Here is a 17,100-nt window from a genome sequence, read left to right as displayed (position 1 = left end):
TACGAACCGAACTTTTCCCGATGTTCGGACCGAAACCGGGTTCGGTTGTCCCGGTTCGCTCATCTCTAGTCAGGATAAATAGATTGTCAAGGTCCTTCAGGAGGACTACAGGTATAACCAGGCTAGTCAGTACACATGTGGCTGTACTCATAAACAGGTGGAAGTTGGTAGTAAAAATAAGCATATTGCAGTTAATATTATTGTAGTAGCAAAATATGGCCGACATGAAGTATATACATACACAAATAGTTGATGGTAACAAAAGAGGGACCAGGACCAGACCACCACTGTTGACCCGACGCGCGTTTCACCGAGGCTTCGTAAGGTGGTGGCGTCTTGCATACAAACATCTCCCTATACACACCAAATCATATCCCCATGTGTAGCATAAGCAGCTTAATTGCTACATCCCGGACATAGGCATGTTATGTTCACTCCGACACCCACACGGGGGGATATAGACCGTGACGACTCTCATGATATGAGTCGGATCATACGTCACATGATCGCGCCTCCTCGGACCTAGACATGGTCTGTTTGGGAAGGTGGGACTTTAATCTGAGACTCTGATAGGACCTTTGCTGCCTGGGTGTATAACTATTGTTTTTCGTCAGGTGACACTCTGAACATAACATGCCTATGTGTGGGGTCCAGCAATTAAGCTTTTGTTACTACCAATTTACACCTGTTTATGAGTATAGCACGTGCACAGATTTCCCTCATGATAATCCGCCCCTGCTCAGGAGACAGTATCACACATGATAGGATGAGATACAGGGCCCAGTAGACAGTATCACACATGACAGGATGAGATACAGGGCTTAGTAGACAGTATCACATATGATAGGATGAGATACTGAGCGCAGGAGACAGTATCACACATGATAGGATGAGATACAGGGCTTAGTAGACAGTATCACACATGATAGGATGAGATACAGAGCGCAGGAGACAGTATCACACATGATAGGATGAGATACAGAGCGCAGGAGACAGTATCACACATGATAGGATGAGATACATGGCTCAGTATACAGTATCACACATGACAGGATGAGATACAGGGCTTAGTAGACAGTATCACACATGATAGGATGAGATACAGGGACCAGTAGACAGTATCACACATAACAGGATGAGATACAGGGCTTAGTAGACAGTATCACACATGATAGGATGAGATACAGGGCCCAGTAGACAGTATCACACATGATAGGATTAGATACAGGGCCCAGCAGACAGTATGACACATGATTGGATTAGATACAGGTCCCAGCAGACAGTATCACACATGATAGGATTAGATACAGGGCCCAGTAGACAATGTCACACATGATAGGATTAGATAAAGGTCCCAGCACACAGTATCACACATGATAGGATTAGATATAAGGCCCAGTAGACAGTGTCCCACATGATAGGATTAGATACAGGGCCCAGCAGACAGTAAGACACATGATAGGATTAGATACAGGTCCCAGCAGACAGTGTCACACATGATAGGGTTAGATACAGGGCCCAGCAGACAGTATCACACATGATAGGATTAGATACAGGTCCCAGCACACAGTATCACACATGATTGGCACACAGTTACTTCAGTTACTGTGGATAGACGTGGTTCAGGGAACCATGGGCCCCGTGGTTTTAGGGTCTGGTGGCAATTGCAACCGCTGCGACCCCTATAGCTACACCACTGGGAGGTAACTATATGGTTTGACATAGCTAGTATTAAACTCAATGGGGGCTGTATGCAGTGAGCTCCCTCAGCTACAGATAGGCACCATGATAGTACAATGGACACAAACATAATTTCATGATTTTTGCAAAGTTCTCAATCCTTGGATGAAGAGTTGAACCTCCGATCAGATATATCATTTTGCCAGCCAGACAGGTGATTATATGGGGAAAGAACCCATCAGTGGATAATTTACAATAACTAGAAAATCATTGATTTTTCAGGCTCCAGCCATTCAGGTTTATATTAACACATATATAACATATGGACAGGGTCGTATTTACAGTTGATGCTGCTCTAGACACTTTTAGTGCTGACGCCCCCTATATCTCCCAAAGTTACAGAAACACCGTAGTTGTTGGACCCTGGAAAGGTTATTTAATAATTGCTTTGCTTTTTTATGTGTTACTTTTTTTTGTGTGTTTGTGTTTTTTTACAGGTTGGGTTGTTGGACTACTCCAGATTCGAGGACTACAATGACTGCGTTTTTTTGTTTTTTTTACTCAATAACATGGTAAACAAGGGTTTTGTGGGGAGTTTTTAATTTAATAAAATATTATTTTCTATTCTTTTCTTTTCTAACTTTACTACTACTGCCTTAGTAATGACCGCTGTCTGATTGACAGCGTCCATTACTAAGGAAGAGCTTAGTGTGAGCCAGTGAAAAGGCTAACGCTAACCCTCCATTATTACCCTGGTACTCCTGATGGCGGTGAGTACGATCCCGTACCCGACTATCTGCTATGATGGTTGGGCATTGGGGCAGCCGCAGGCTGGTATTATTAGGCTGAGAAAGCCCAAAAACCATGGGTCCTCTCATCCTTGTAATGCTAGCCTGCTGCTATGTTGTATCTGGCTGTTTATGAAAAATCGTAAGAACCCTCATCACTTTTTCAATTATTTATTTACTCCGGTCCAGGGAAAGCTCCTGATGTCACTGTCCATATATGGGCAGTGATGTCAGGAGAGGTGCCGGAGTCCCTGGGCAGAGCGGTAGTAGAGGGTCTTCCCCGGGACTACGGTCCAGGGAAGACTCCTGACATCACTGTCCATATATGGACAGTGACGTAAGAAGCAGTTCTGGAGTCCCCGCGCAGAACGCTAACTAATAACTCTGTGGACTCCTAACACTCCAAACACCTAACTTCCCCCCTCCCCAGTGAGTGACCTTGGCAGATACTTCATTAACCACCAGGGCATATTTACTCAATACAGGGGAGGCAAACAAGCTATTGCCAGTCACTTCTAGCAGCAGTTTATCTCCCGATAGAACAAAGGATAGGGCATGTTGGAATCTAACATGGCACATCCACTCCTCGTTTAGGCCGACATACACATTAGGATGTTAGGGGAACCTGCCAAATTCATCACAGACATTTTTCTTATGTGTATGTCCAGGTTAGCTTGTTACAATTACTTTGGAATTTAGAAAGCAGATTTATTTTATTTTGTGAAGACAAAAATGTTGCATTCTCTCAAACGCCCACCAGGTGTCTGAGTAAAGGAGCACGCCCGGATACACCTTTATGGTAATACATTAGACGTTCAATGACGAACGTTTTATTAGTATATCACTGTCATTCTGCACGTCGATCTGACATTAGTCGGTAAGTAAGCTCTGCACCATTATTCCTGCATAGTATTCTGCAACTTTTACAACTAGGGCTCATTTAACCAAGCAATGATTTCTAAACTGGTAATATACACATATATATATATATATATATATATCGCTAAAACCGTATGAGGGCTTGATTTTTGCGGAACGAGATATAGTTATTCACTACATCATTTATTGTACAATATAATGTACCAAGAAACTGGGAAAAAATTATTTGTGTGGTGGAACGGGAAAAAAAAAACAGTGATTCCTCAATATTTTTTGGGGTTTTGTTTTTACGGCATTCACCGTGCAGTAATAATGACATGTTAACTTAATTCTGTGGGTCGAGTTGATTATGGCGATACCAAATTTATATCGTTTTTTTTAACGTTTTACTACTTTTAGAAGGAAGTCTAATTGATGAAAATAAAATTTGTTTTGTGTCGCCATATTCTGAGAGCCGTAACTTTTTTATTTTTCCATAAATTAATCGATATGCGGGGTTATTTTTTGCGGAGCGAGCTGTAGTTTCTATTGATACAATTTTGGGGTACACAAGACTTTTTGATCACTTTTTATTCAATTTTTTTGTGGGAAATGAGGTGATCAAAAAACAGCGATCCAGCACTGTCACTCTGACAGCACTCCCGGTGGTTGTTTACATGCACGTAGCATGTGACCGCTGCAGCCAATCAGAGGGTCCAGGGGGTTCAGTGCTGACGAATTGTGTTTCTTTCATAATGCCAGAAATACAACCCATAACTGTTGAGCCCTCTGATTGGCTGCATTGGTTACATCGTGCATCTAAACCACCGGGAGTATTGCCGGAGCTACAGCGCTGGATCGCCGGGGGAATGGAAAGGTTATTGTTTTTTTGGGTTTATTTATTCAATTTCCAGCCCCTAATAAAAAATGTTCACATCCTGGATAACCCCTTTAATTTAGGGGGGAGTCTGGTCAGGGGTCTTCATTATTTTAGAGGTTCTGGAGGGTCTCTATTTATTTAGGGGGTTGGTGTGGGGTCTGTATTGATTAAGGGGGTCTGGGAATTGTATTTGTGTATGGGGTCTGGTGTCTGTATTAGCTTAGGGGGTTTGTATGAATTTTAGGATGTGATGAAGGGGGCCATATGCACTATTTGAGATTAAAATTTCATAGTTGGGGGGGGGGGGGAAGTCCTATATAAATGCGCGTCGCATGAGGCAAAAAAAATTCTGTGAGATACTTCATGCCCCTGATGTTCCTTTACAAAATTTGGCAAGTATTACATAAGGTTTCCATGTCAACATCGCACATGACAGACATACAGACGTCAGAACAAGAAATGTTGTCATCGGAAACTGAATGTATTTCAGAACAGGTATTGAGCCCATAACTTCAAGCAGTCATATGAGGACTTGGTTGTAGTTGTAGTTTTTCATGGCACCATTTATTGTACTGCATAATGTACTGGGAAAATTAAAAATATATATTTGTGTGGTTAAATGGGCAAAAAACAGCGATTACACCAATTTTTGGGGGGTTTTGTTTTTACGGCGTCCATCAGGCGGGAAAAACGACATATTCACCTTATTCTACAGGTTGATACAATTATGGCGATACAAAATTAATATGTTTTGTTTTATGTTTTACCACTTTAAAAAAAATAAATCAAATAGTTTATTATTAATAAAAATGTTTTGTGTCGCCATAACTTTATTTTTCAATGAATTTAGAGGTGTGAGGGCTTAATTATTGCGGGGCGAGCTGTAGTTTTCACCGATACCATTTTGGGGTACATGTGACTTTTTAAACACTTTTTATTCCTTTTTTTTGGGAGATAAGGTGACCAAAAAACAGCAATTTGCATGTTTTATATATTATTATTTTTTTTTACGTCATTCACCAAGCGGGTTAAGCAAAGCTATATTGTGATAGTTCGGACTTTTACGGACGTGGCGATACCAGTTATGTTAATTTTTTTTTTTTTTAAACGTTTAATATTGAATTTTTGGGGGAATATTATAAAAATCTTTATTTTACTGTTATTTTACTTTTTTTATTAGTCCCCCCAGGGGACTTGAACCAGAGATTGTTTGCATGAAATACTGCAATACTAATGTATTGCAGTATATCGTGATTCTGACAGTCTCCTTTGAAGCCCTGCCATAGTACAAAGATGGCAGACCTGGGCCCTTCATTAGGCCCCCAGGCTGCCATTACAACAATAGTCAATGGCAGAACCCATCACGGGGGGCGCAATGCCGTGTTTGAGGGGGCGCCCCCTGATTCTAACCATTTAAATGCCGTGGTCGTGATCATCAAAGTGATCTTTGATTCCGCCCGTTGCAGTGAGGTGTCGGCTGTATAACACAACCGTCACCTGCTGAGTATGCAGCGAGCTCAGCCCATGAGTCCGCTCCATACTTCCCCTTACCGGCTACCGCATACTAGTATGTGGTATGTCGTTAAGGGGTTAAAGGAAATCAGAAAAGGACCTGTTTAGAAAATATTATAGATATTTTTTTTTTCAGTGTATGTTGATATTTCAATTTCAAAAAAAATTCTGCCCACCGAGCCTCAGACTAAGCCCACAATTCCTTTTTTCATAGAGGTCACAATGAACATAATATCTTGGCGAACAGAACAATGGACAATAACATCAACCTGGCACCATTTGTTAATAGCTGCATTGAATTAAAATAATACATAATATTAGGCTTCACGCCATTTACTTTAAATATTACTTGTCTATCCACTTTGATTGCCAATTCCTAGGAGCATGCCACCCAAAGAAAGATCATAAAGAAAATTTATTTTCCCTGAGAGATATACCAGGTTTAGCACTCTGATCCCCTATTGTTGGCGTAATCTGCAAGAATGTTCCTGCAAATTAAAGGCCCTTTGACATGGGTCAATTATCGGGAAAACGAGCGTTCATATGAATACTTGTTACCGATCATTGACCTGTGATAACAGAGCAACGATCAGCTGATGAACGAGCAAGCGCTCGTTCATCAGCTGATCGTATCGTTTATGCAGCAGAAAAAATTATCGTTGTAACCAGGGAGACGTGCTACCGACACGTTGAAAATGTATGGGGAAGAACGAATGAAGTAATGATAGCTCGTCCCCATACATAACCAATCATTGCTCCTTGTAAAAGGAGCAAACGACCGTTGATCAACGAGCGGTCTCACTGATCGGCACTCGCTTTAACGGCCCAAATCGGCCGTGTAATAGGACCTTTACTGGGCTTCCTAAAGGGAATTTCCTAAAAATACTTCCAATCCTCTCTTGTAATTTGCAATGAATTAAACAATTAGTTCCTGGCCCTCATTTGCAAAGCCCTACGGGGGTCTTGAAACAAACCAGTAGTGACCACATTACTCCATTTTAAGAATCCTGTTCACATACAGCCAGAAACAAAAAATTATATTCATTGCCAGTGGTATATTGCTTATTTATGGAAGATTTGTAAAATTATTAGATTCCCAGAATTTCCCTTTAGAAATTTATGCAGCTTTAAGTTCTAAGTGGATTTAGATTTCAATAGATGTTATAAGTTGGCCTCAAAGTGGAGCTCCCTTGAAATTGCAGAATATATACCCATATTAGAAAAGTTTGCATTATTAATGTCATAGTCACATGTCAGAAGTTTTAATCGGTGTGGGTCCGAGCACTGACCACCACCGATCGCTAAAACGATGCGGCAGAAGTTCTCGGGTGAGCACTCGTCTGCTTTGTTTCGGATCGTCTATCCTTAGAAAGACGATCCACAGACTTTCTATTGGGCCCGTACACCGCTCTGAGAAAAGCCATTCAGAAACGAAGCGGCACAGCGATCACCCAAGCGATTCTGCCTTTTCATTTTAACTATCGTGGGGGTCAGAGTGCTAGGACCCCACCGATCAAAACTTCTGACGTGACTATGACATGTCAAAAGTTTTTGAAAAGTTTAGTTTAGTGGTGATGGAACACTACTGTTTTCTAAGATAAGAGCAGAGATAGGGGTTTCCTATGATGATCCCAGGATGGGAATATCTGGCATACGTTTTACAAAATCTTCTACTATAGACTCGGAAAGCGTTTAGGACACTGGATTTACCCTTGTTAAATTAAACCTATGAATAAATATATGACGTGGTGCTGTCATCTACACTCTGCAGTGGGAGGAGAACTAGATTGTACTGCAGCTCATTCTCTAATGTAAGATTGGCGCGCAGAACAGCTGACTTCTTCCAACAAGGTAAGACTCAATTCATACGCAAATATTGCAGGGAAATGTATTTCATTCATCGTAGTTAATAGTAACAAATTACTAGATTAAGGCAGGGGCGAAGAAGTCTGGTCCAGTAAGGTCTAGAAGTGGAAAAATACATCATAATTGGACCACATTTTGGGTAGGTGCATCCCTGTTTGAAGTGAAGAGTAAAAATACGTAAAGCTCCACCATCCACCCCCCCCCTTTAGTCCAAGTCTTTCCCAGAGGAGGTTAGTCGCCCACTTCATGGTGGATAGGCAAGGTCCTAAACTTTGGTCAAAAGGTCTTATGATGCATAGGCGTGACGACATGAGTGAACAGGTAATAGTGAAATGTAATACACTAAATGGACGAAAGTATTGGAACACCTACAAGAGCTTTTTTGACATCCCATTCTAAATCCATAGGCATTAATATGGAGTTGGTCCCCCACTTTGCAGCTAAAACATCTTTCATCTTTCATTTGCTTTCTAAAAGATTTTGGAGTGTCTGTGGGAATTTCTGCCTATTCTTCCAGAAGAGCATTTGTGAGGTCAGACACTGATGTTTGAGGAGAGTTCCTGGCTTGTCATCTCCACTCTAGTTCATCCCAAAGGTGTTGGATTGGGTTGAGGTCAGGGCTCTGTGAGGAACAGTCAAGTTCTTCCTCACCAAACTCACCCAACCAACCACCCATGTCTTTATGTACCTTGTGCACTGGGGGACAGTCATGCTGGAACAAAAAAGAGCCAAACCCCAAACTGTTCCCACAAAGTTGGAAGCAAAAAATTGTCCAAAATGTCTTGGTATGCTGAAGTCTTAATATTTCCCTTCACGGAAACTAAGGCGCCTAGGCCGACCACTGAAAAACGACCTCAGCTGAGTTATCATGAGACCTATTTTACGATACCCAGAGAAACTAAAAGTCCTCTTACACAGCCTTTCCTAGGCCATAGAAGAAAAGGGAGAAAAAAACCACGGCGCCACATGGTGCAGGTCACAAGGGAGATTATGGACGATGAACAGTGGTGCAGATTATGCTCACCTATTGGAGTTGTGCAAGGGTAGGCACAACTCTACTGAAGGCAGGTAATAGTTGATGATGTAGCTGCAGCTAGGCCCAAACCGGTGGCACAAAGGCGACCGCACGATACAGGAAGTATGAGAGGAAAAAAAGAACCGAAATACAGCGCTGCTAACATCAATTGTAAATCCAGACAATGAAGTAATTAGTAATAAAGAATTTATTGGGTTTTGAAGGCTTAAATAAGCTACGCGTTTCGATACTGGACCAGCGTCTTCATCAGGCCATGTCCTGGGCCGTATAAACGAGCGCCGATCAATGAGACAGCTCGTTTGCTCCTTTCAAAAAAGGAGCTAGTATGGGAACGAGCGGTTGTTACTCCGATCGCTCGTCTCCATACATTATCATGTTGGCAGCGTGTCTCCCTGTTTACACAGGAGATGTGCTGCCGACAATGATAATATTTTTCATTTTTAAAATTATGCGATCAGCAGACGAAGGAGCGTTTGCTCATTCATCTGCTGATCGCTGCTCTGTTTGCAATTATTGTCAACGAGCGTTCTATGAACGTTTGTCTGCCCGATAATCACCCTGTGTAAAAGGCCTTTACTTTATGGTGTGAATATCCCAGACCTTGGGATACCCAAATTAAACCTTTATAAATAATCAGCCTGGGTTCCACAATCCCAATTTTTACTGTCTACAACAGTACTGACCTATGACGTTATTGGATCTACGCCCAAATTGTCCACCCCAGGCTGGGGAGAGGTTGACTCTAGTGTTCTTTCACGGGATTACTAACCTACGTACACGTTAATGATATTAAGCTCCTTATATGAGCTGCACTTTGATAGGCTGCCATCTTTACAATTTTATCATTTTTATGAGAACAATAATTACGTGTGTTTCTTCTTCAGGTCCAATAGCATGTCCAAACTTATTGAAAAGCGACTTCTCATCATTATATGTCTGGCATTCATTTGTTTCGTAGTCCTTAGCTTTATCTATCATCTGAATTCATTCCAGGTATGTTCTTCATTAACTAATCCGACTCTACCTACTTAATTTTTCATATTATATATTACTTAGTGAAAAAAAAAATAATTGTTCACCTTTCAGTTTTCTCCAACACATTGGATCTCTCAAATCCAACATTTTCAATTTTCCACCGAATCCGAAAACGTTTCACAAACTGAACCCAAGGACGAAAGTGAGAAAGTCAACCACCTATTTAATGCCATGAATCGTATAATTCCAGATGTAGATTTCACGGAGGCAAATAGGGTCACCTGTGGAGAAAAGAGCAGAGCAACCATTGTAAACCATCTATCAACATATTGTGTGGGAGACCCATTAACTGTTCTGGTTGAGATGTTTGATTTTTTGGGTAAGAAGAAGACCTACGGTGGAGATTTTGTACGAGCCCGTATATTTTCTCCAGAACTTGGAGCTGGAGCATCTGGAAGAGTTGAAGATTTTAACAATGGAACGTATCATGTCCATTTCACTTTGTTCTGGGAAGGTCTGGTGAAAATATCTATAGTTCTGTTACATCCTAGTGAAGCAGTGTCCATCTTGTGGAAAGTAAGAAACATTGGATACCGATATATTACATTCTCAGGAACGTTCCTCAACAAAAGTGAAGAGGTTCATACACAATGCGGGTTCTACTTAAATTCACAAGAGGAATTGTGTGATTATGGAGAGTCGTTCAACTGCATCAAGCCACCTCATGTGCCATGTGAGGCCTTCATATCATTGAATAGCAGAAACACACCTGTGAGTTACCTTACCCAAATTCAGAAAAATATTTTTGCAAGGTAATTATTCCTTTGAGGTACAATATTGCAAATCACATTACTGGAAATGTGTGTCTAGGACTGATTTGGGGTAATCACATGACATTATTACAGCGTGTTATTGGTCATCAAATAGCGTAATAGAATAATGTTTATCTCCTTGTCGACACAGTCATTTTTCAGTTTCTCCTTTTTCGTTTTTCCTCCCTTTTTTCAAAAGCTATAACTTTTTTTTTTTTTTTCCGACGTAGCCGTATAAGGGCTTGTTTTTTTTGTGGGACAAGTTCTAGTTTTTAATGGCACCATTTATTGTGCTGTGTAATGTACTAGGAAACTAGTTTTTAGGGTGGAATGGAAAAAAACAGCGGTTTCTCCTTTGTTTTTTGGGTTTTATTTTTATGGCGTTCACAATGCAGTAAAAATTTTATGTTAACTTTGGTCTGCGGGTCAGTACGATTACGGCTATACCATATATATGTTGTTTTTTATGATGTACTATTTCTAGCAAAGAAAAAACTATTTGTTAAAAATAAAATGTGTTTTGTGTCGCCATGTTATGAGACCCATAACTGTTTTCTTTTTCCATTGATGGAGCGCTATGAGGACTTATTTTTTTGCGGGGAGATCTGTTGTTTTTATTGGTGCATACGACTTTTTGTTCACCTGTTATTTCATTTTATTTGACAGATAAGGTAACCAAATAACAGCATTTCTGCCGTCTTTAATTATTCATTTTTTTATGACATTCAGCATACAGGAAAGATAACGTTATATCGTAAAAGTTGTGAATTTTCTGAATGCGGCGATATCAATTTTTTATTTTTTACTTTAGGGGGAAAAAATGGGAAAAGGTAGGTTTAAAAAAAATAATTATATATACATGAATAAAAACCATTTAACAGTTCTTTTTACATCTTTTTTTAGTCCACTAGAGGACTTAAAGAAGTGATCCTTTGATCGCTGGTAGAATACACTGCAACACCTATGTATTGCAGTGTATTGTAATTTTTATCGGCTCCAGGCAGGGCATAATGGGAGTACAAAGATAGCAGAACTGGAGGCCTTCATTTAGGACATGACAGCCATTCATGATCGCCATCAACACCATGTGATCGCGTCATCAGAGGGTAGATGGGGTGACGGAGGGAACCCCCTTTTTGTAATGGCTCTTTGGACTGTTGATATTAATCGTGGCATCGTAGGGGTTAAAGAGGCTCTGTCACCACATTATAAGTGCCCTGTCTCCTACATAAGGAGATGGGCGCTGTAATGTAGGTGACAGTAATGCTTTTTATTTAAAAAAACGATCTTTTTTCACAACGTTAGGAGCGATTTTGGTTTATGCTAATGAGCTTTCTTAATGCCCAAGTGGGCGTACTTTTACTTTCGACCAAGTGGGCGTTGTACAGAGGAGTGCATGACGCTGACCAATCGGCATCATGCACTCCTCTCCATTCATTTACACTGCACTAGCGATATAGTTATATCACTATGTGCAGCCTCATACACAAACCCTAACATTACTACAGTGTCCTGATAATGAATACACATGACCATCCAGCCTGGACGTCATGTGTACTCAGAATCCTGACACTTCTGAATCTTTTTTGTGAGATTCCAGCAACGGATACGAAATCTCGCGAGATCACGGAGCTAAACGAGGGTTTGGTTTCATTTGCCGGAATCTCACAAAAAAAGATTCAGAAGTGTCAGGATTCTGAGTACACACGACGTCCAGGCTGGATGGTCATGTGTATTCATTATCAGGACACTGTAGTAATGTTAGGGTTTGTATATGAGGCTGCACATAGTGATATAACTATATCGCTAGTGCAGTGTAAATGAATGGAGAGGAGTGCATGATGCTGATTGGTCAGCGTCATGCACTCCTCTGTACAACGCCCACTTGGTCGAAAGTAAAAGTACGCCCACTTGGGCATTAAGAAAGCTCATTAGCATAAACCAAAATCGCTCCTAACGTTGTGAAAAAAGATCGTTTTTTTAAATAAAAAGCATTACTGTCACCTACATTACAGCGCCCATCTCCTTATATAGGAGACAGGGCACTTATAATGTGGTGACAGAGCCTCTTTAAACATCCAGGGTCTCTGAATCTGGCCAGTACAGTGTAGTGTCGGCTGTAACTTAGAACCAACACTCACTCAGTGTGGAGCAGGCTTAGCCCGTGAGCCAACTCTAAACTCCCCGTTCATGGCCATGGTGTACAGTTACATCATAGGACGTTAAGGGGTTAAAGGTGTTGTCCGGTTCAGAAAATTCATTTTCAAATATCAAGTATATTAAGTGCCGCTTTCCGCTGCAGAAATTCCTCCCAAATATAATGCGGCATATACTGCGGGTTCTAGGTCGGATACGCTGTGTAGTTTTACGTAGCATATCTGCCTAGTGAGTTCCTGCTCTCAAAATAGAGAGCAGCTAAAAAGCACAATCTCGCTGTAGAGGACTTAGTACATCCATGCATTATATGGACAGCTCATTGATTTCAATAGGAATTGTGTAATGTTTAATTTGTCCTATGGCGGCGCTGCAGGGAAATTAAGCACTTTCTGCCAGGCTCCTCCACAGTCACTGGAGTTCTTAGCTGTATTTGTGATCAGCTTATGATAGGGAAACCTTTACATATTTAAACACTTGATATTTTCTTAAAAATACATACAAAATTGAAACTTAGTGCTAAAATAAGACGTGTCCCCCCCCCTTTTTTTTTTTTTTTTTTACAGTAACAGGGTTCATGTAGTAGTAGGAGATGAAGAAAAAGTAGCTTAAAGAATTAGGCTTCGTTCACATCTACGTCAGGGCTCCGTTCCAACGGGGCTTTCCATCGGAACGGAGCCCTGACCGACACAAACGGAAACCATAGGTTTCCATCACCATTGATTTCAATGGTGACGGATCCAGTGCCAATGGTTTCCGTTGGTCTCTGTTGTGCAGGGGTTCCGTCGTTTTGACGGAATGAATAGCGTAGTCCAAAACAAACAAGACACTTGTGTACAGGTTGTGTCTGGTATGGTTGGAAAACAGCAGCCATGTTTTTCTAATCCTGTAGCATCCACCTTTAGGCTCTTCCAAGATTCTTGTCAATTCTGCTATATGTGGAAGACCATGGTTGCTGCCTCATTGAAAAGACTGGGTTTTTTGTCAGTACATCCCTAGCAAGCAGATTGTCATGGCTTGGGTAGCTAGCTCACTACAGACTTGCATTGTCCTCAAATCATCTCATTATCCATTTCTGGGTGTGGTATTCATCAGATTATTGTGACATTGTTTCCCTTGTAGTGGCACAGATTATCTACAATATCTACATGTTCGATGTTATCTACAATGTAAAACAATCCATAATGTGTAATAAAAAAAACAAAAAAAAACACACGTTGCAGGGATTGTTATGAAGTTCAGAATAATATCTGCCCACATAATCACTGCTGTATCTGTAATGTATCGCCATTCAAAAACATTTACCCAAAAATTTGCCTATATGTGTGGGAATGAAGTTAGAAGCTCCGTATAGAAGTTTTACTTTTTGTTTTTTCTTTAACATTCAATGAAAGGTCCAATAACGGCATAGAAATTCCAAAAGACGTTGACCGTATTGAAGTTTTGAGATGTAATAGTGAGTACGATCTCAATTCTTTTTTTCTTATTTTACTTAGTTAACACGAATAAAATTCAGAAAAAATGTTATAGATTGGTACGGTCTGAAGGGGTTGGCAAAAAGTGTCAGGGACTGCAGGGGAGAGGAGGAGGTTACTGAGGTGGGAAGGAAGGCTTGAAGCCGATTTGGATGACAGAAAGTTTAGAAGGAGGATTCACAAAATGTTTAAAAAAGGAGAACAGGAAGAAGAATGGGTCTATACCTTTTGCCACTAAGGAATTTTGGTAAATTTTCCATATCAGTGGACAGTCTAGTACAAAGGATTTGTGGGATCCAATCCAAAAATGGACATCTTGTAAAAATGCTAAATTATAGAACTAATTAAAGGAGTTTTCCCACGGACCGTACTTATCACCTATCAATTGCCGCCCAATGAATTCAATCTCAATCTACACTTCTGGTCAAAAAGGCTTACACTCTCTACAGCATTGCAGTCAATGGAATTCAGTGATGGTTAGAGAACACAATGTCATCTTCTCACTTGTATCTGCGACATTTCAGAGTATTATTTTTAAAGGGTAACTAAACTTTTAAAAAACTTTTGACATATCATAGTGACATGTCAGAAATTTTGATCGGTGGGGATCCGAGCACTGAGACCCCCACCGATCGCTAAAACAAAGTGGCAGAAGCGCTCAGATGAGCACTGTGTCACTTCATTTCTGATCGGCTTTCCTCAGGAAGCTGAGCAAGCGGTGTACGAGCTCATAAACTTTCTATTGTGCCCGTACACCGGGAGTGTTGAGGAAAGCCAATCAGAAACTAAGCAGCATAGCGCTTACCTGAGCGCTTCTGCCTCGTCGTTTTAGTGATTGGTGGGGGTCTCAGTGCTCGGACCCCCACCAATCAAACTTCTGAAATGTCACTATGACATGTCAAAAGTTTTTTAAATGTTTAGTTACCCTTTAATGTTGTAGACCTATTCAAGACCACCCAATCACACACAGCTCTGCCCTACCCATCAATCTTGAGGACAACCTGCAGTCAAAACTATTAACAAAGAAGACTCCTAACTCGGTTCTTCCCACTCATCTGATTCAGTAGATAGGATCAGTGAAGTTCTACCTCTGGACCACATTGCCTCATATGTTAGGGCAGTAATTCCCAGTCTTTTTACGATGGGGAACCCATGAAAACAAAAATTCCTTCTGGAGAACCTCTACATCCATCCCATTCCTACTTTAGCAGTGAAAACTCTCACTGCTGCTCTAACCTGGTTCTAAGGATTCTACAGACTCATGAAACCCGGGTTTGGACAAATTACATTAGGGAATTGCATACATCATTTACACTTCTGTTGCCTGAATTTTACAGGCTGAAGTGACGGATAGTAGAGCAGAGTAGCCACGAGGTTTTCAATTTCCCCATGGCTGCTCTCACAGTGCCACTGTCTATATTCTTTGTGTGAAGAGAGTCATTGCAATGTGATGATGGGTTAATCATTGGTGTGATTGTAATGTAGTGTATTACAGTGTGTCTGGTGCTATCGTTGACCGGGAATAGCTTGGAACTTTAGAATAGAAACTATTGTGATACCGATTTCATGCCTAATATTTGACACCATCATTTTATAGAAAGTTTTTCAAGTTCCAAATGTGAAGATGGGATGTCTTCTCCATTTCCTACTGGCTATTTTTACAGAAATGTATGGTACCCTGCACATTGCTTGCTGCCTTCACTACCATCCATCAACACTTGCCTAGCTGGTAAAATGATATATTTTATGGGAGATTCAACCTTACGTCAATGGATAGAGTACTTCCCGCGGGTGTTGACAAGTAAGTCTTAAAACTGGAAGGTGGAAGTACCTAGATGGTGGAGGCGCTAGGCAATTGACCCTTTTTCCCTCCCTACAGTCTGGCCCTGCATAGTTTAGAATACTTAGTGTATGAAATTGTTAATATTAATAATAGTATTTGAAAAAATGTTAATAAAAATTTTGGATATTGTTGTAACCCTTAACCATTCATGGCTTTAAGTGGAATCTGTTGTAGACCATCATAGTCCCATGTAACTTCCATTATTTTCTATGGGTTGCAATAAAGTTTAACTTTTTCGGACATTTCAGTGCTTTGAATAGGGTGCAACATCATATAGTGTACTTTCTGCATCTCATTACGTGGCTCCTGTCTCCTCATATTCCTCAACACTTATGGGCGTACATAGCATAGAGGTAGATCATGCCGCTGCTATGGCGCCCTTAAGGCCCAGCCATGGTTGGTCCCATGAGCTTTGCTACTTGGTGGCAAGAGCATATGAAGGACGTCTCTCTAGAGAAACTGCATTGTTAGCAAACGAGGAATGGGGGAATTGACTCAAGGATCATGTAAAGGGAATGGAGGACAAAACAAACAGCCGGCTCTTCTGTCCTAGGGGGCAAAAACCGGCACCGTAATATTGGGAATCAATAATAGGCAAAAGAGCCCTGTTGAGATGAATATACAGACTGCATTTAACTATTTGTCTTAATTTTTTTGTCAGCTCTGAAGTTTTTTGACCTCCATGGAAGAGGTTTACACAGGACTCACTTGGCTTTAGACTTAAAAAATAATGTATATATCCAATGGAAGAAGCATGGACACCCATTTGTAACTCACAGTTTCTACACTCAGAGAGATCATTCCTATATCTCCAATGAAATAGACCGACTTGCTGGCAGCAGTGACACCATTGTCGTTGTTACTCTAGGACAACATTTCCGGGCCTTTCCTATTCATCTCTACATCAAACGACTCCTCAATATTCGTAGCGCTTTAGAAAATCTAATTGTTCGAAGCCCAGATACAAAAATCATCATAAAGTCAGAAAACACCAGAGAAATAAATGCTGATGCTGAACGGTTCAGTGATTTTCATGGATATGTTCAATATCTCTTAATGAAGAATATCTTCACAGGACTGAGTGCTCAGTTTATTGATGCTTGGGATATGACCATTGCTTTTGGATCTTATATTCCTCATCCATCTGAGACAATCATTAAAAACCAAATCAATCTGTTCTTGTCCTACATCTGTTAGATAAAGCAATGTTTTATTGTTTGC

General features: G+C 40.7%; 1 protein-coding gene across 1 annotated transcript; it reads left to right on the top strand.

Moving 5' to 3' along the window:
- Positions 1 to 17,097, top strand: LOC142666155 (NXPE family member 1-like). Its single transcript, XM_075846113.1, has 6 exons — positions 1 to 2,252; positions 9,505 to 9,613; positions 9,707 to 10,407; positions 13,956 to 14,017; positions 15,634 to 15,837; positions 16,541 to 17,097. The coding sequence occupies exons 1-6, from the start codon at positions 2,215 to 2,217 to the stop codon at positions 17,074 to 17,076; spliced, it is 1,650 nt and encodes a 549-aa protein (XP_075702228.1). The 5' UTR covers positions 1 to 2,214; the 3' UTR covers positions 17,077 to 17,097.
- The last annotated feature ends 3 nt before the right edge of the window (positions 17,098 to 17,100 follow it).

Source organism: Rhinoderma darwinii, chromosome 13 (assembly GCF_050947455.1).
Source record: "Rhinoderma darwinii isolate aRhiDar2 chromosome 13, aRhiDar2.hap1, whole genome shotgun sequence".
In the NCBI taxonomy this organism is placed as follows: domain Eukaryota; kingdom Metazoa; phylum Chordata; class Amphibia; order Anura; family Rhinodermatidae; genus Rhinoderma; species Rhinoderma darwinii.
Note: the sequence above shows the minus strand (reverse complement) of the source record. Positions and strands in the feature narration are given on the sequence as shown.